This window comes from Papaver somniferum, unplaced genomic scaffold, assembly GCF_003573695.1.
Source record: "Papaver somniferum cultivar HN1 unplaced genomic scaffold, ASM357369v1 unplaced-scaffold_99, whole genome shotgun sequence".
Taxonomy (NCBI): Eukaryota; Viridiplantae; Streptophyta; class Magnoliopsida; order Ranunculales; family Papaveraceae; genus Papaver; species Papaver somniferum.
The window spans coordinates 3,523,752-3,543,603 of NW_020653081.1; the positions used below are offsets into that span (position 1 = coordinate 3,523,752).

General features: G+C 34.3%; 1 protein-coding gene across 1 annotated transcript; it reads left to right on the top strand.

The window, feature by feature from the left end:
• Positions 1-17,307: 17,307 nt before the first annotated feature.
• On the top strand, positions 17,308-19,522 carry LOC113346236. Its single transcript, XM_026589797.1, has 6 exons — positions 17,308-17,532; positions 17,709-17,795; positions 18,052-18,321; positions 18,716-18,885; positions 19,014-19,221; positions 19,313-19,522. Exons 1-6 carry the CDS (start codon positions 17,308-17,310, stop codon positions 19,520-19,522), a joined length of 1,170 nt encoding a protein of 389 aa, XP_026445582.1.
• The last annotated feature ends 330 nt before the right edge of the window (positions 19,523-19,852 follow it).

The following is a 19,852-nucleotide window of genomic DNA, read 5'->3' on the forward strand; positions in this document are numbered from 1 at the left end:
CTGGTTGGTGATGGTGGTGTCAGTTCAGGTGTTGTTTCAATTCAAGAACAATCGAAAGAGTTGGTGGTGTTGGAGTGAGTTGATTTGAGACGGATCATAGGTTAGTTTCAGTTGTGGAGTTTGAAGGTGAATTTTGGAGAATGAACTATACAGGTGAGATGCAAATGATAGTGGTTTGAGGTTCTGGTAGTGGGTTTGAGCATAAGATGAGTATTGAAGAAGGGTATCTAGAGATGAAGTTGCAGATGGATACTAAGAAGGTGTTAATTGTATTTAGAGATAGAGTTAGAGTTGGTTTGGTTGTGTAGTTAGCTGAAGTCCAATGTTTGTATGATTGTACTGAAAGAGTGAAAGTTAGATGAACTTTGGAGTTGAATCTATGCAGTGAGAAGCTTGCAGTTGCTGCCTAAAGTTATTTGTATTAACAACGATCGATTCAAAGGACGAACCAGTGAATTGTGAATCTCGAGGTAGGCGAGGCTTGTCATCAAAATAGGTGGGAATACTGTAACTCTTTTGTAACCATTGTTGTTGTATCTTTTATAAAAGTCTTTGTTTAACAAACTCATGCATTTCCTGATTGTGTATTCCATGCTTGTTTATTTTAAATTCCGAAAATACTGTTGATTTTTTTAATCTTCCATTCCTTGGAAAGGAATTGTAATGATTTTTTTGTCTTCATGATTGTCTTTGGGAAATGAGAATTTCCAATTATGGTATATCGAATCCGTTCCTTCGTTATTTTACTTTTGTGCTTTATTCGGTGTGGAATTGGCATCAACATTACGGGTGTGTACATTCACCCACAGACTGTCTAGGTGGTACGGCCATCAATATTACGGCGTGTAAATTTCGCCACAGAAAGTTATCAGGTGTGTAAATGTCACCGCAGAAACTAAAGAAGGAGTTTAGGTCCATATACAATGATTGTTTATTTCAGTGGTTTAGTTCTCTTTTAATATTTGGGAAAACATGTATTATTTTCCAAATCATGCTAATGATTACTTAAAATTTAAATTTTATTCCTACGGGGCACCCCTTTTAGGGATGATGTGCTCACCCATTCCCACTTTCAGTTTCAGAGACAGATCAGAGTTGCGCAGCGGAAGCTTCGAGGAGTTGACTAAGTTAATTAGTTAACTTATGCTATATTTATTATGTTTGCAAACCAAATGACTATTGTATATGTATCATTTGAGAGAAGTTCTTGTATATGTATATTTCTGAACGGGGCTAGTTTTGGGTTAAGTTTTGTAGCAGATTTCTTAATTGAATGTTTAAGTAAATGATTTAGATTTTTAATGGCTCTTATTTAGCTAATCTCTTGGATTAGTCAGCTGCTAGCTTAGGGGGCGCTACAGACTTGGTATCAGAGCTCATTATTAGATCTTATATGGGTGACAATAGGAATAGCCAGTGACAGATAGTGAACTAGATTAGTTTAGAACTGGGTTGGGTTTGTGAAATAAATCTTAAATCATTAAAAACAATTAATAACTAAAAGATAAATTGTATTTTTTGATTTTTTTTGTATAACATGCTGGTTTGTTTGTTTATTTTGTTGGGTATGTATGTTACTATATAAATTTTAAAGTAAAAATTGTAGGTTGAAACCAGTTACATGATAGTTAGAAAATTTAATAGAGAATCAGAGATAAGTTAGTCTCAGTTATCTAACACTTAAATAATCTAGCACCGGAGAATAGTGAGGTTTGAAATTCTGGTGTGTTTGTGTTGTCTTTGTTCATAGGAAACCAACGTCGGGTCTTGCTAACCTGGACAGGTCAACTACAAGCATGGATTACCATTCATATTATAAAGACTTGCTTCTATGAGTGAACTGATAGATCCCAAAAAAAAAAATTAGAAGCCAATATAGTACCTTTTCTCCTAATTAGAACCATTAATTTAACGTAAAAATGAAGTTAAATTGTAAAGGTAATTAGAATGATAGTTCAGCCAGTAGTGTTAATAATAATAAATGTTAACAAGAGTAATATTAACACCTATCAAATAGTATTGTATTGAATTTTATCTAATTAAAATCTTATTAGTAAGTATATAATGAAAAAATAATAATTAGGATCAAGTAGCTACGCAAAACTATTAATAATTATCTACGATCAGATTTTGTAAGTTAAATAAAATTAGAAATACTTTCTTATGCTTTGAAGCCAGATAAATAATATAAGATTTATTATAGTAGACTTAAGAACGTGGGAATATATTGTGTAAAATAAAAAGATTAAATTACTTAGTAATGTTATACCTTAATTATCTTTAGTCTAATAACTAATTTAGTATATCACTAAAATACATATGAAGAAGTAATAATAATATTCGGATGCTTTGTACAAAGTTAGACATAAAATAAAATAAATTTGTATATTTATAAGATATTATACATTAAAGACTATTATGATACTTATAATTTTATGCAGACTCAAATTGAAATAATATTAGGTTACCAACGCTAATATTTAATAAGATACATGTGTTATACAGACTCGATATGATTAGGAAAAATCAATTATAGTCATACTTAGAAAATTAAGACTTAGTGTGCGAACATGACTATAAAAAACTAATAACGATAATAATAAAGATATGGAGATTAGTAACACTGCTGATAATAGTATTTCAATAATTATGTTACTAGCAAAATTAAAGTAGATAATATTTGGATAATATATATAGTATAATGGTAAGTTAAAATATCAGATATTATTGATTTACGTGAAATCAAGTTTGGTTTAGCTATATGAATAAATGTATAACAAATATAAAACTACCTCAAATTAAGAAATTATTAAATACTAGACTATAAATATTATCTCAGTGAGCTTAGTCATACCTATTTGTTAGAATTTAATTCAGTATAGTGAGCTTAGAGACAATCATATTATGAATTAGAAAGAAATTACTCTAGTGAACTTAGAGCCACAAATTTTAGTTGTAGAAAGCCATATAGGTTTGTGGTTTGTGTTATGTTGTTTGCGCTTAGATAAGAGATGGGGTTATTCTATAAGGTGGGGAGTTTTTGAAGACCATAAGAATGGTTTGATTTTCGAGGACGGAAATGATACAAGGTGGGGAGAATGTAAGGACCCTCAAGCTCATCAACGCTATTAGACCGGTCATGAGACGACTAAGCCATTATTGACTCGAATAATTAGAGACGAACGTAATTAATAGAAATTAATCTAACAACGATCTAGATACGAAATTAGTATCACTAAATAGGTCTCAAAAATTTATGTGGAATGGACTACTCGAGTGTGTCAATTGGATACCGGACGAAGAGGAGGTCATTGGATTTGAGTGAAGGGTAAAATTGTCATTCCATTAATAAGTCGATCTGGCCTTCCTTTATCCAGTTGAGCGTACGTATAGGAGAATTTCGTTGGTCTTATCTAACCAAAATGAGAAGAGATAATCACTTTCTCTTATTCTTATTCTCCTTTCTTCTATCTTCTTTCTTCTTCTTTCTCCTCAGTTCCTCTGCTTTCTTCTCGGTCGATTTTTGAGCAATGAAATTGAGCTCTATTTGATGGAATTAATTGGTGAAGTTGTTTAGGTGAACAAGAAGATGTAGTTTTTGTGAATTATGAAGAAGAAGTTGGAGCTGCTGTGATGAAGATCGAATAGAAATTTTTAGGGTTTCTATAAAATGGTGAGAAAAAGATTTGAGGTAGCGATTGAAGATGGGTTTCAAGAACTTGAGTAGAAGAAGAAGATTGTTGTGTCAATTTGAAGATTAAGCTTCGGAGAAGAATGGTATTTTGATAATTAGGGTTCCAGGAAGTGATTTCGAGATCTAATTAAGGGTGATTAAGAAGGAATTACATGAGGGGTTTGTTAGATTGGAAGTATTTGATTCATATTTTGAGCTTGAATCAGAGAAGAGAAGATTGGAAACTGAATTAGGGTTTTATTGAGAGTTGAGATGGTGATAAAGATTTCTTCTGAAATCGAGAAAAGAGAAGTAAAATTAAGAACCGGTTGGTGATTGTGGTGTCAGTTCAGGTGTTGATTCAATTCAAGAACAATCGAAAGAGTTGGTGGTGTTGGAGTGAGTTGATTTGAGACGGATCATAGGTTGGTTTCAGTTGTGGAGTTTGAAGGTGAATTTTGGAGAATGAAATATACAGGTGAGATGCAAATGATAGTGGTTTGAGGTTCTGGTAGTGGGTTTGAGCATAAGATGAGTATTGAAGAAGGGTATCTAGAGATGAAGTTCCATATGGATACTAAGTAGGTGTTAATTGTATTTAGAGATAGAGTTAGAGTTGGTTTGGTTGTGTAGTTAGTTGAAGTCCAATGTTTGTATGATTGTACTGAAAGAGTGAAGGTTAGATGAACTTTGGAGTTGAATCTGTGCAGTGAGAGGCTTGCAGTTGCTGCCTAAAGTTATTTGTATTAACAACGATCGATTCAAAGGACGAACCAGCGAATTGTGAATCTCGAGTTAGGCGAGGCTTGTCATCAAAAGAGGTGGGAATACTTTAACTCTTTTGTAACCATTGTTGTTTTTTCTTTTATAAAAGTCTTTGTTTAACAAACTCATGCATTGCCTGATTGTGTATTCCATGCATTGTTTATTCTAAATTCCGAAAATACTGTTGATTCTTTTAATCTTTCCATTGCTTGGAAAGGAATTGTAATGCTTTTTTTGTCTTCATGATTGTCTTTCGGAAATAAGAATTTCCAAATATGGTATATCGGATATGCTCCTTCGCTATTTTACTTTTGTGATTTATTCGGTGTGGAATTGGCATCAACATTACGGGTGTGTACATTCACCCACAGACTATCTAGGTGGTACGGCCATCAATATTACGGCGTGTAAATTTCGCCACAGAAAGTTATCAGGTGTGTAAATGTCACTGCAGAAACTAAAGAGGAGTTTAGGTCCATATACAATGATTGTTTATTTCAGTGGTTTGGTTGTCTTTTAATATTTGGGAAAACATGTATTTTTTTCCAAATCATGCTAATGATTACTTAAAAGTTAAATTTCCTACGGGGCACCTCTTTTAGGGATGATGTGCTCACCCATTCCCACTTTCAGTTTCAGAGACATATCAGAGTTACGCAGCGGAAGCTTCGAGGAGTTGACTACGTTAATTAGTTAACTTATGCTATATTTATTATGTTTGCAAACCAAATGACTATTGTATATGTATCATTTCAGAGAAGTTCTTGAATATGTATATTTCTGAGCGGGGCTAATTTTGGGTTAAGTTTTGTAGCAGATTTCTTAATTGAATATTTAAGTAAATGATTTAGATTTTTAATGCCTCTTATTTAGCTAATCACTTGGATCAGTCAGCTGCTAGTTTAGGAGGCGCTACAGACTTGGTATCAGAGCTCATTATTAGATCTTATATGGGTGACAATAGGAATAGCCAGTGACAGATAGTGAACTAGATTAGTTTAGAACTGGGTTGGGTTTGTGAGATAAATCTTAAATCACCAAAAACAATCAATAACTAAAAGATAAATTTTATTGTTTGATTTTTTTGTATAACATGCTGGTTTGTTTGTTTATTGTGTTGCGTATGTATGTTACTATATAAATTTTAAAGTAAAATTGTAGGTTGAAACCAGTTACATGATAGTTAGAGAATTTAATAGAGAATCAGAGATTAGTTAATCTCAGTTATCTAACACTTAAATAATCTAGCACCGGAAAATAGTGAGGTTTGAAATTCTGGTGTGTTTGTGTTGTCTTTGTTCGTAGGAAACCATCGTCGGGTCTTGCTAACCTGGACAGGTCAACTACAAGCATGGATTACCATTCATATTATGAAGACTTGCTTCTATTAGTGAACTGATAGATCCAAAAAAAAAAAATTAGAAGCCAATAGAGCACCTTTTATCCTAATTAGAACTATTAATTTAACGTAAAAATGAAGTTCAATTGTAAAGGTAATTAGAATGATAGTTCAGCCAGTAGTGTTAATAATAATAAATGTTAACAAGAGTAATATTAACACCTATCAAATAGTATTGTATTGAATTTTATCTAATTAAAATCTTATTAGTAAGTATATAATGAAAAAAAAATAATTAGGATCAAGTAGCTACGCAAAACTATTAATAATTATCTACGATCAGATTTTGTAAGTTAAATAAAATTAGAAATACTTTCTTATGCTTTGAAACCAGATAAATAATATAAGATTTATTATAGTAGACTTAAGAACGTGGGAATATATTGTAAAATAAAAAGATTAAATTACTTAGTAATCTTATACCTTAATTATCTTTAGTCTAATAACTAATTTAGTATATCACTAAAATACATATGAAGAAGTAATAATAATATTCGGATGCTTATTACAAAGTTAGACGTAAAAAAAATAAATTTGTATATTAATAAGATACTATATATTAAAGACTATTATTATACTTATAATTTTATGCAGACTCAAATTGAAATAATATTAAGTTACCAACGCTAATATTTAATAAGATACATGTGTTATACAGACTCGATATGATTAGGAAAAATAAATTTAGTCATACTTAGAAAATTAATACTTAGTGTACCAATGGGACTATAAACAAACTAATAACGATAATAATAAAGATATGGAGATTAGTAACACTGCTGTTAATAGTATTTCAATAATTATGTTACTAGCAAATTTAAAGTAGATAATATTTGGATAATTTATATATAGTATAACAATTAGTTAAAATATCAGATATTATAGATTTACGTGAAATCAAGTTTGGTTTAGCTATATGAATAAATGTATAACAAATATAAAACTACCTCAAATTAAGAAATTATTAAATACTAGACTATAAATATTAGCTCGGTGAGCTTAGTCATACCTATTTGTTAGAATTTAATTCAGTATAGTGAGCTTAGAGACAATCATATTATGAATTAGAAAGAAATTACTCTAGTGAACTTAGAGCCACAAATTTTAGTTGTAGAAAGCTATATAGGTTTGTGGTTTGTGTTATGTTGTTTGCGCTTAGATAAGAGATGGGGTTATTCTATAAGGTGGGGAGTTTTTGAAGACCAGAAGAGTGGTTTGATTTTCGAGGACGAAAATGATACAAGGTGAGGAGAATGTAAGGACCCTCAAGCTCGTCAACACTATTAGACCAGTCATGAGACGACTAAGCCTTTATTGACTCGAATAATTAGAGACGAACGTAATTAATAGAAATTAATCTAACAACGATCTAGATACGAAATTAGTATCACTAAATAGGTCTCGAAAAGTTATGTGGAATGGACTACTCGAGCGTGTCAATTGGATACCGGACGAAGAGGAGGTCATTGGATTTGAGTGAAGGGTAAAATTGGCATTCCATTAATAAGTTGATCTGTCTTTCCTTTATCCAGTTGATTGTGCGTATAGGAGAATTTCGTTGGTCTTATCTAACCAAAACGAGAAGAGATAATCACTTTCTCTTATTCTTCTATCTTCTTTCTTCTTCTTTCTCCTCAGTTCATCTGCTTTCTTTTCGGTCGATTTTTAAGCGATGAAATTGAGCTCTATTTGATGGAATTAATTGGTGAAGTTTTTTAGGTGAACAAGGAGATGTAGGTTTTGTGAATTATGAAGAAGAAGTTGGAGTTGCTGTGATGAAGATCGAATAGAAATTTTTAGGGTTTCTGTAAGATGGTGAGAAAAAGGTTTGAGGTAGCGATTGAAGATGGATTTCAAGAACTTGAGTATAAGAAGAAGATTGTTGTGTCAATTTGAAGATTAATCTTCGGAGAAGAATGGTATTTTTATAAGTAGGGTTCCTGGAAGTGATTTCGAGATCCAATTAAGGGTGATTAAGAAGGAATTACATGAGAGGTTTGTTAGATTGGAAGTCTTTAATTCATGTTTTGAGTTTGAATCAGATAAGAGAAGATTGGAAACTGAATTAGGGTTTTATTGAGAGTTGAGATGGTGATAAAGATTAGGAGTCTGAAATCGAGAAAAGAGATTAAAATTAAGAACCGGTTGGTGATGGTGGTGTTAGTTCAGGTGTTGATTCAATTCAAGAAAAATCGAAAGAGTTGGTGGTGTTGGGGTGAGTTGATTTGAGACGGATCATAGGTTGGTTTCAGTTGTGGAGTTTGAAGGTGAATTTTGGAAAATGAACTACACAGGTGAGATGCAAATGATAGTGGTTTGGGGTTCTGGTGGTGGGTTTGAGCATAAGATGAGTATTGAAGAAGGGTATCTAGAGATGAAGTTGCAGATGTATACCAAGAAGGTGTTAGTTGTATTTAGAGATAGAGTTAGAGTTGGTTTGGTTGTGTAGTTAGATGAAGTTAAATGTTTGTATGATTGTACTGAATGATTGAAGGTTATATGATTTTTGGAGTTGAATCTGTGCCGTGAGAGGCTTGCAGTTGCTGCCAAAGTTATTCTGTATTAACAACGATTCATTCAAATGACGAACCAGTGAATTGTGAATCTCGAGGTAGGCGAGGCTTGTCATCAAAAGAGGTGGGAATACTTTATCTCTTTTGTAACCATTTTTGTCGTTTCTTTTATAAAAGTCTTTGTTTAACAAACTCATGTATTGCCTGATTGTGTATTCCATGCATTGTTTATTTTAAATTCCGAAAACACTGTTGATTCTTGTATACGTATATTTCTGAGCGGGCCTAGTTTTGGGTTATGTTTTGTAGTAGATTTCTTAATTGAATGTTTAAGTAAATAATTTAGATTTTTAATGCCTCTTATTTAGCTAATCTCTTTGATTAGTCAGCTGCTAGCTTAGAGGGCGCTACAGTACTGGTTCAATATGAAGCCTATCAATGATGTGTATGATACGATACCCACAGAAAATGATGTTCTGAAGGCCACTATCACCACCAGAACCACCACCAAAACTGCCGCCGCCACCACCTGAATCTTAAATCCTAAACCCAAAACCCTGGATCTTGAATTCTGAACCCTAAATTTTGAAGGGTGTATTCGTCTATTTCTTCACGTGTATGGGCTCACACATGTGACTTAACTGGGTTTTTAACGGAATGGAGCATTTTTCCAAGCTTTTAAATGTTGGGGAAGATTTCCAACATTGTACCTCGTATTATGCATTTTTCCAATTTTCCCTAAATTCAAAAGATGCATCTTGGGTGCCATAAAAATTTACTTTAATAATATATCCTATGGTGGAGGGCTCCAAAGCCTCGAATCTCTTGGCGCTCACGAGATTAATACTCAGAAAAGGAATCCAAGTTACTAACCGTTTCAAAACCGTCAGGTTAAGTATCAAAAGACTCGATACTTTAAGTTGGATTATGATCCGTTGTTGTTTTTTTTGTCGAAGATTCTAATCTATTTCCCTAGAGATTCTAGAAGACGGCTTCAAAAAACCTCATGGTTAAGTGAAAATTTATTATCTTGATAGCAACGGACTGCAAAATACCGGCGGAAGCGATCAACAAGAATTGCAAAGATTCTTCTTGGAACGCGAATAATACCATTCAATAAACTATTTCAATACTGGAAAATGTTCCACAGGCCCGGGTAAAGTATATAAATATAACTATGCAGCGGATTACATTGCTAAAGAAGCTCGGATAAAGCATCTTAGGCACAAGTCCTCCCATATTCAGCAAAGAGTTTTAAAATCTAGTGTTATTTCCAATGTTTCTGTCAAAAATGAGATTATAAATCTCTTATACTCTGTTATTTAATTAATATGATTCGCCTTTCATAAAAAAAAAAAAAAAAAAAAAACATTGGGCTTGATGTCCCATCTTTTTTCTTTCTAAATATTTCACTATAATACTTGTTCACAGTGATACAAATTTGTATTCTTTTTCCATATTTTTAACAAAGATTCCACCATTAAATTTGTTCTGACGGTGAACAGGGGAATATAATTCGATATAAGGTACAGAAAATGGTCAGTGGACTTCAAATAATTAAAGGGCTTCGAGTGTGGTTAATTTCCTTGGAGTTCAAAGCAGAAACATGTCTTTTGGAGCGGAACCAAAAGTAGTCCTTCATATCCGCCAAGAGATTAAAAAAAAAAAGGTTCTGTCATATTGGTCATTCAACTCTAATTTTTACGACATTTGACAATATACGCAAAGGCAATTTGCCAAAGTGATCATTCCTTAAGTTGATTAAATCCAATCATGTACTACCAACCATGTCACAGTCTTCCACAGTGTAGCAATATCACGAGGACGAAAATGTTACATAAATTTTTATCACTTTAGTTTGGAATATGTGATTGGAGTTCGAAGTTGTCTTGAAGGGAATAATCAGAACTTTAGAAACTACGTAGCTGCGAGACGGCTGCTGCACCAGTTTAAGGGTCACATGCAAGTCATAATGGGTTACGGAGAATTCTTCTTGATCAGTTGCTGTTGTAGCTCTTTTTAATCAAAAGAGTGGTTCAGTTTAGTCATGCTACTTTGAGATTTTAAGTCGCAAAGGGAGACAACAATATCTGTACGTCATTGAAATCTCAATCACGGGATTTTACTGATTCTCTACGATCTCTATTTTCGGGACTGAATTCTTTCAGTCAATTATTGTAAGTTTATTAGCTCTTTTGTTGAATGTATTAAAATAGATTGGAAGAATTACAATAATAAGCTCGTCGGTACCATGTTCGCTCTAAAGATCTGCATTAGAAGCTATTCGTCAGTCATATATCACTTTCTAAGTAGTATGCTAATGTGTATGGGAAAATTGGGGACATGTCTCAAAATCGAGTGTGCTTTGGGAGATATGTTCCAGGATTCCAGTTTCTGGGCCCAAAGTAACTGTTTTTTTTAAGGAAATGTTACATATCGTAAATGTGTCTGAACTTTTTCTCTAATTTTTTCGCGGTTTTTTCTGTCTGAGTATGTTTCTGAAACTTGTAAAAGTGTTGGTATATAGTATATATGTCTTTTAATTTGCATATGTAATCCTAAGTGTGTGCGAATGTTGACTACTTAATGGTTTTGGATGGAAATTTGAACGGCTGGGGCATATTACCGAAAACTTGAATCCTAAGGCATATCCCTAATATGACTCGATTTTGGGGCATATTCTCAATTTTCCCAATATGTATACGTCGTAATGTCGTGATAATTGAAAATTTTGTAACTATAATCGGTTGCCGTGTATGAAATGTGATTTAGTCGGTGATGGCTGCACCATTTGTAAATAATCCGTTGCCGTGCATGAGGAATATGATTATGTCATTTTGCCATTACGAAGCCAAACCGTCCAGCACTTGGCAAAGGAGTTTAGACGTCTAGTTTATGTGGGCTGTTGCAAGATAAATATCATTCTGTGAAGGTGCCATGTTTGACTTAGTGATGTCCCGATGTTAAGAACGAAAGAAAGGAGGTGAGGGGTTCCATCAGAGAAGATAACCCATGTGCATTTATTCTAGTTAAATGCACTGAAACAAATAATAACGACACTAAAGAAAATATACACTTAATAATTTTAGTAGACTGATTTCATCCTAGTGTAAGAATAAATGAATATACATCATCAATAATTCTCAAAAAAAGAAACCTAAAAAAATAACAAAGATAAGTATGGATTGGACGATAAGTGATAGAAGGTAAGTTAAAAGGGCTAAAAGGTCCAATCAGATATTTTTGTTTTCCAACTTTATATGGATATCCGGCGTCTTGATTCTAGAGAGAGTGACTTATCTATCCCCTTCCATGATGACATGATGCAGTTTTAATACTAAAGAGCCAAGAAAGAGGGGCCAAATCATCTTCACGTGGACACAACATGGAGACTAGTTTAAGTCATAACCTAATCTTTTGTAATCTTTTCCGCGTAATGGACCCGCAAGTATGATGGGGAGATTTGGATGAAGGAGTTATCAATTGGAATTTGGAACCTTGTCTTTGATCTTCTTGGTACTATAGTCCAAACACAAAACAAAAAGAATCAATAAGATATCAATTTTATGGTATCAGATAAAGGGTCGTCAACTGGATGATCTACAAAGCAAACGACCCTTAAATGTTAGGTGACGATCCAAATATATGTGGTGACGACTTTATAAACTAAAAATGACGACTTTACCAATTCCAGATGACGAGTCTTCCAAATATTTGGATAGAGAGGGTGACTTTTTTACTTACAAGGTCGTTATCATAAAGTCAAAGACGATCCTACGATTTGGGTTGACGACTCTAGGACATATAACTAAATGATGATTTGATGGGACTTGAGATGACGACACTATCGATTTTTTAAACAGAAAGCTGATCGAGTTCATCTAGAGTCGTTAAACAACAAATAAGGGTCGGAAAATAAGAGTCGTCATCTTCAACCTAATACCCTAACGATTTTTCATAGAATCCGCATGTAAATGAAAATTCGTTAGGGTTTTCCATTTCGATATTAACGACACAATCACTGTAACTGCTAATTTTCGGTTATCAAACTCATTTTAACAATCAAAACACAACAAAAAATTGAATAGAAGGTGGGTTTTAGTTCACATACCTTCTAATTGGAGTCATTCCTTTCTCGGGTTTCGATTTTTTGGATTCGGGAGTTCTTCTCACGTATACTTTTGCTTTTACCGTATCTACGAGATTAGGGATTTGAAGTGCTTTTCGAGCGGTCTGCTTTGTACAAGCCATGTTTGTAAAAGAATTTAATCGTCGATTAAAATTTTACCATCGACGATTACACGATGAATCGGGTGAAGAAAAAAATTTCTTCCGAGGAGTCGTTAGTGGTGGTGGTGGAGAAGAAAAAGGGAAGGAGAGGAAGATGAAAAGAAAAAAGAGAAACTGATTTTCTCTTTTGGTTTAGGTTTAGAGTATATGAATTGGGGGACCAATTAAAGTTTCTAATTAGAGTTAAATGATTTTAAAGATTTAGGTTAGTAAACAGTAAAACAGTATTTTCACTATCGGTTTAATACTCCCCTCAAAAATTTGTGGTGCAAATAAAATGTCTAGGCCCTCAATTAGTTTCCATGGCCCCCAATCAAACGAGGCTAAATATCGGTTTTGATATCAAAATGCATCTGGTATAATCATTTTCACCTCTCTCCTCTCTCACGTCCCTCAACAGAAGAAAATACTTTCTCTCGCCGGAAACACCACTTGCTCAGATCTGATCCGTTTTGGGCCGGATCTGAGCGGGATTTTCATCTCTTTTTATTATTTTTCACTAGATCTTTGTTATAGTAGGTTTATTTATGTTTATCTCTTATCATTGAATAAGTTTTGTGCACCTTTATGGTGATTTTATCTCCTCTACTAGATAGGTTTATCTCGGCTTTAATGGTCGTCCTTGGGTACTACGGGTTTTAAAATCACTTGAGATGCATTCCAACGACGAGATCTTCATCATTTTTGTCTCCGGCGGAATCTTCATCCATGGATTATCCGGCGACGGAATCTTCATCCATGGATTATCCGGCGACGGAATCTTCAACAGTGATATTCTTGACGACGGTATTTTCATCACAAGTTTTAAGAGATTTGAGCTAATCATTCCAACTTTAGGAGCATTTCTTTATGAAGAAGAAAAACAAACAAAATGGTTGAAATTAAATTCCGATAAAAACCATTATTCCATCGATTCAATCGGTTCTTATTCATGCTTGTATTCGTCATGTTCCGTGAACCCTTCTCTTTTTTTTGTCGGATATTTCGGTGTTGTACTAGTATGGCATGTTCTAGTTACTTTGTATTCTCTGATTTTTCATTTTAAACCCAATGTAACCTTGAATATCCATTAATGAAAGGTTCCTTTGTTTTCAAAAAAATAAATAAATAAACGGTCCGCGAGTTATAACCCCAAAGGTGTCACTGTCCATCCACAAAAAACCCGCCAAAACAAAAGTAACACAAAAACCCCCCAAAAAACAAAAGTAACACAAAAACCTCAAATATTTTGATGAAACCAATTTTGAAATTTGGGGGTTCGTATCAATTTTTTAAAATTTGAGTTTTTGTATCAATTTAGCTTAAGATAGAGTTTTAATGAATCCCAACATTTAAGTGTAGTTTTTGTACCTTTGGTTATCTTGGATTTTTATGACTAGTTTTGTAACATTAATAAATAAATATCATTATGTGAAGGTGCCATGTTTAACTTAATGATGTCCCGATATTAAGAATGAAAGAAGGTGGGGGGTTCCATCACAAAAGATAACCCATGTGCATTCGTTCAAGTTAAATGCACTGAAACAATTATAATTCTAAATAAAATGCACTTAATAATTTGTAATAATAGACTGATTTCATCCTAGTGTAAGAATGAATGAATATACATCATCAATAATTCTCAAAAAAAGAAACCTAAAAAAATAACAAAGATAAGTATGGATTGGACGATAAGTGATAGAAGGTAAGTTAAAAGGGCTAAAAGGTCCAATCGGATATTTTTGTTTTCCAACTTTATATGGATATCCGGCGTCTTGATTCTAGAGAGAGTGACTTATCTATCCCCTTCCATGATGACATGATGCAGTTTTAATACCCTAAAGAGCCAAGAAAGAGGGGCCAAATCATCTTCACATGGACACAACATGGAGACTAGTTTAAGTCATAAACCTAATCTTTTGTAATCTTTTCGTGTAGATTTAAAGGAATAAGTTGAAAGATAAGGCTCAATCTACTTGATGATCAACCTCATTCAAACATTGCTGCTGTTTTTTGACTCAAGTAGTTGTGTGCAGGAAAAATATCTATTCTTGAAAACAACAACCAAAATATATGTTGATATTTGATTAGTATAGTAATACTAGTTAATCAATCCTAAATACCAACAAAATGCATGCTCAAATTAAGGGAACAAAGAAAATAAAAAAATGGTTAGGTGAAATTGGCCTTTCTTCTTCAGCGTTCTGTAGCTAAGCAGGAGACAATAGAAATATGAATATATTTAGTCATTAAGTTTGTATAAGGTTGGAAATTTAGAAGTGAATGTTGTACAAAAAAATGTTGCGTAGAGGTTGAAATTCGAATGATTTGAGTGATGTTATGTTTTTGGACATGAGACTTTCCATCAGAGTAGTTCAGGTCAGGTCGACGCCCACAATTTTATTCCTTGGATGATCAACAACCATGAATCATCAAAGGTTGCCCATCTTTATGTATTTCTTGGATACAACTTTAAAAAGATTCCTTTTCCATTAGGCAGCTAGCATATGAGAACAAATTAACACGACTAGACTAGGGTTGTTGCTGAAAAATGCTTAATTCAATGAAAGGGAATCGAACCAAAAATAAGGGGCAGAGTCAGATGCATGGACAACTACTCTCATTTGCTAATTAGCACTCAAACCCAATTTGTGTAAGCATTCACTTTGAGGTTTTCATTTTCATTTCCAAAAGGGAAATGCTATACTGACCGAGGATCTTTTCCCGAAAAAAACCCAACATTCACAGCCCTAGGGCCCGTACGGAAGAGTTAGGGGGTGGGTTTTTGGTTTCCCGGCATCTTTTTTTCCTTTTCATTTCTCCGCATCTCACCTTCAGGCTTCAGCTACTCCACCTTCAATAAATAAAGAAAGATGGGCAAATCTGAAACTGTATCTTATCCCTTTTGAGTTTGATCTCGTCTGCAGATATATAACATAAAAAGGGCAAAATGAGACTTGATTCACTTGATATACGTGTGTAAAATCCCCACTTTTGTGTGCAAAACTACCGACTTGGTTCATTTTACCGCCGACTCTTGCTTGAAGGTCCACCAGATAAGAGTCTTCTTGTCCATAAGATTTATTTCTCTTCGTTATATCTTGAAAATAAATTTTCACTACGTCGGTAAACTAAACTTTTTTGTGTAAGAGCTTCACAAGCTGAGGGGTGTCCTAAAGTAGCGAGTTTACTAATTTGTCCCTTCACCTAATTAACATTAATCTTAATTAACACTAATCTTACCTTAAATCGTGAAACCTAATCTAAAAGTATAAAAAAAAAATATGCCGCAAGGAGAACTGTTTTCTTCTTTTCTTCTCCTCATCTTTTTCTTCTTCATTTCAAACTCGTCTTCATCGATTAATCGTCGATTCATAAAATTTTCATCGTCGATTAATCAATCAACTATATAAATGGTTCTTCGAAAGCAAACCAAAAGACTCCCAGGAAAAGGTCCACCATTAGGACATCTAGCTAATCAAGCAAATAAAATTGAGGAAGAACTTGAACCGGAAGGTGAACAATTGATTCGGCGTAACAGTCGCAAGAACAACCCTGAGTCTGCCATGGGACCGATTCGCAGGTATTTCCCGACAAACCCATTACTTTTTAATTTGATTTTCATAGGTTCAATTGAGTAGAAATCATCAAAATATTGTTCATATGGAAGTTACAGTGTTGAGTTCGGTTAGAACGTGTTTTATTGTTACCCTAGTTTCTTCACCAAACTACCTGGTATGAAGAACACGAAGAACAGTTAGGTTCTATAGGATTTAAAACTAGGTTACCGAACTGTGAGTTCGGTTATTTCACAAAAAAATGGGGAAACTGCCATGTAACCGAACTCTACGCATATTACCAAAAAACACAAAAAAATCCATGTACCGAACTGTTTTATTTTTCCCAAAATTTTTAGTACCCACATAACTGAACTCGAGCAACTCTGTTCGGTTGTTTCGCATAAATGTTTAAAACTGGCATGTAACCGAACTCTACCCGTATTACAAAAGATATTTTTTTTGCCATGTAACCGAACTGTTCTTTTTTTCCCTATATGTTTAGTACCCATACAACCGAATGTTTTCCAATCTGTTCGGTTGCTTCGCAAAAAATTTTGAAACTGTCATGCAAGCGAACTCTACCCATATTTCAAAATAAAAACAAAATTTTCCATGTAACCGAACTTTACTGTTTTTCCCATTATGTTGAGTTCTTTTATAACCGAACTTTGTCCAATATGTTCGCTTTGTTCGCAAAAAACCTTGACAAACCGAACTCTTGGCTAATTACATATGTATGTGGAGTTCGGTTTGCTCGCAAAAATACTTGAGTAACCGAACTCTACCCTGGAACACGATTTTTTTCTTGAGTTGGTTTTTTTTCTTTTCGTGAATTATTCCTTATTTCTTTTGTTATTTTGTTTAGTGGCAAAGGTAAGAAATCCAACCAACCATTACCGGAAGATTTAAGAACTCCCACGCCTCGAGGGAAAGTACACTGTGGTGTCGGTAAGCGTGGAACCAAAACATGCTAAGTATGGAGGTGGGTCATTACCGGGTGTTGTCATCCAATACGATGTCAATAGAGATAATGTTGATAATGTGATACAACAATTTAATCAAGAAATATTGGAAGACATGGGTAATCAAGAACATAATCAAGGAGGATAAGAGGAACCAGCTGAAGTCATGGGTGGAAATGAGGATGATGGGGATGACAATGAAGAAGATGAGGAAGATGTAGATAAGGATGGAGACAATGAAGATGAAGAAGCAGAGGACGAATCGGATGAAGAGGAAGTTGAACAGGAAGAAGTCAAGAAAAAACCTAGCAAGGCGGCTAAAAAACCTTGTGCTAGATATGCATACATTCCTGATGACGATTTGTGTTTGCCACCAAGAACCCAACTTATGGTACTCCAAGAGATGGAGGGGAGGTCTTGTTTGGCTACAAAAACTCGTGGGCTGCTAAGATCTATTCGACAAAGGTATTAAATCTTAACCATGAAGATTTCTCAATGATTTTATTATATTATGACATATATTTTTCTATATATATTAGTATATAAGATAGGATGTTGTTATTGTAGGACCATAATAATGTTGTCCGTGTTTTAAAACGTCAAAAGAATAAGATATGGAATATAGAAAATGAGTGTGATGAGGTCCGGTTGGCGGTATATGATTGTGTACTTTGGAACGCGATACAACACGCGCACCAAAAATTTGATGTTGTCATTGTTACTGCATTTGCCGAGAGGGCTTATCCAGAGACGGATACCTTTCATCTACTGTTTGGCGATATGGAAATAACTCCAGATGATTGTTTTAGAATCTGACCTACCAATTACGGGAACAAGTGTTCGAGAAGGCTATGATCACTCAATGAGTTATGAACGTATTGGAAAGTTGGTCGAAAAGTTTCTAGGATAGATCTCTGACAAGGAAGAATGTGAGTTTAGAAGAAGTGCAAAAGAGCCTGACGAAGGTGATGAGCATAATCCGTTTAACAAAGACCGCACATCCAAGAAGACGTTGAAAAAGATTAAGATGACAACCTTGTTTGATGAGTTTAGTGGGACGAGCAAGTTGGTTCTTGAAGGAAATTTGGTGATGACCGAGGAGAAGATTAAGCACCATGTGACTGCTTATTTGTTATATCAACTAGGAACCATTTTCTTCCCAGACACTTCAGGTCACGTGGTAAATGCCCATTACCTCCAGCTATTGGACCCCCTTGATGAGGTGAACAACTAAGGTTGGGGCATTGCGGTTCTTTCATTCATTCAAGCAAAGCTCAGAAAAGCTTCGATTCTTAGGAGTGTTTTCTTTGGAGGGTTATACACCCTTGTCCAGGTACGCCGTTGAATTATCCTTTGTGTGTTTGAAACTTCTTATTCCGAACAAATTGAACTTTGTTTTTGATAAGTGAATGAATGTGTATTGTTACTAATCATACTGCGAATGTATCATATGTGGGTTCTTCCCATAGGTTTGGGTGTACGACCACTTTCCTAAACTGAAATTTTCTCATGCTCACAATCCTTGGCCTTATGGGAAGCCTACAGCTGGTAAATATGAATTTTTGAACTCACAGGACAAGAATAAGGAACAGAAGGTAAAATTGTATGATTTAACGGTTGAAGATGTAGTTTTTCATCCATACACCCTTAATGAAGATGAAGAAGAGGAAGATGTTGATGTTATTGATTTCTCACTTGTCGCGGGTAACAATGGACCGTTGTTTTATCCTGGCGGTTGTACAATGTATAATCCTCGAAGAGTATTGAGATAATTTTCTTGCGTCCAAACTGTCCCAGAAGCGGAAAAGTTTAACTTCAAGGTGATGAAGCAGGGATCTAAGAACATTGCGGATTATATTATTCCAAATGAAGACTTCCAGATTCGTATGATGAGCCAAATGCTGCTGACCCAGGATACATTCAATGGTATGAAAATTTTTCTCATCCTCGTGTGATAAACAAAGTCCAACAAGCCCGTGCTGAGAAAGAGAAAGCGAAGGAAGTGGAGAAACAAGCTCAGAATATTATGAAGAATACGTCTACCTGTGGTGATGAGGCCTTGGTCTTATGGAATGCGGCGGTAAGAGATTTACTCTTTTTTCTTCTTTTCAAAATGTTATGAAATATTGAAAAATAAATAGTCATTTATTTATGCTTTTGATTGCAAAAAGGTTAAGTCAGGTGCTAAATTGATGAAGAAATTGATGGCAAAGATTCGGACTGGAGACCCCATGGACACTCGAGAACAAACTAACCTCTACAACCAAATGACTATGGTTTTTTCACCCAACAATGTTGATCCAATGTCGGTGAAAATGAGTTGCCAAGAAGGGTTCGAGTCGAATGGTTCAACAACAAAGCAGTGGAGAGGACACTCATAGTGACGAAAAAAATGCAAAAGCTCCTAAACGCAAGAGTAGAAAAGTTTCTCGTAATGGTCGTCGTAAATGAGTGATTGCAACAATTAGTTTGGAAGACTTTTTTATTGCGGATTTGGTGGTTTGTTTTCTTATGTTTGGAAGACTTTTAAATTGTGTCTTTGGTAGTTTATTTTCTTATGTTTGGAAGACTTAAAACAATTAGTTATGGTATCCTTATGTTCTTGATGTTCAAATCATGTTTTTCATTACATTTTTTAGATTCAATAAGATAGTTCGGTTTGATGGCTATATTTCAGGTACAACCGAACTCTGAGTTCGGTTTGATCGCAA

What these genes read in the sequence shown, in the direction of transcription:
- LOC113346236 (XM_026589797.1), top strand. Translation starts at nt 17,308, where the DNA reads ATGGGTGGAAATGAGGATGATGGGGATGACAATGAAGAAGATGAGGAA. An exon ending in GTGATGAGGTCCGGTTGGCG is followed by an intron (nt 17,796 to 18,051) that starts GTATATGATTGT and finishes TTTCTAGGATAG; the next exon opens with ATCTCTGACAAGGAAGAATG. An exon ending in TGGTCTTATGGAATGCGGCG is followed by an intron (nt 19,222 to 19,312) that starts GTAAGAGATTTA and finishes GATTGCAAAAAG; the next exon opens with GTTAAGTCAGGTGCTAAATT.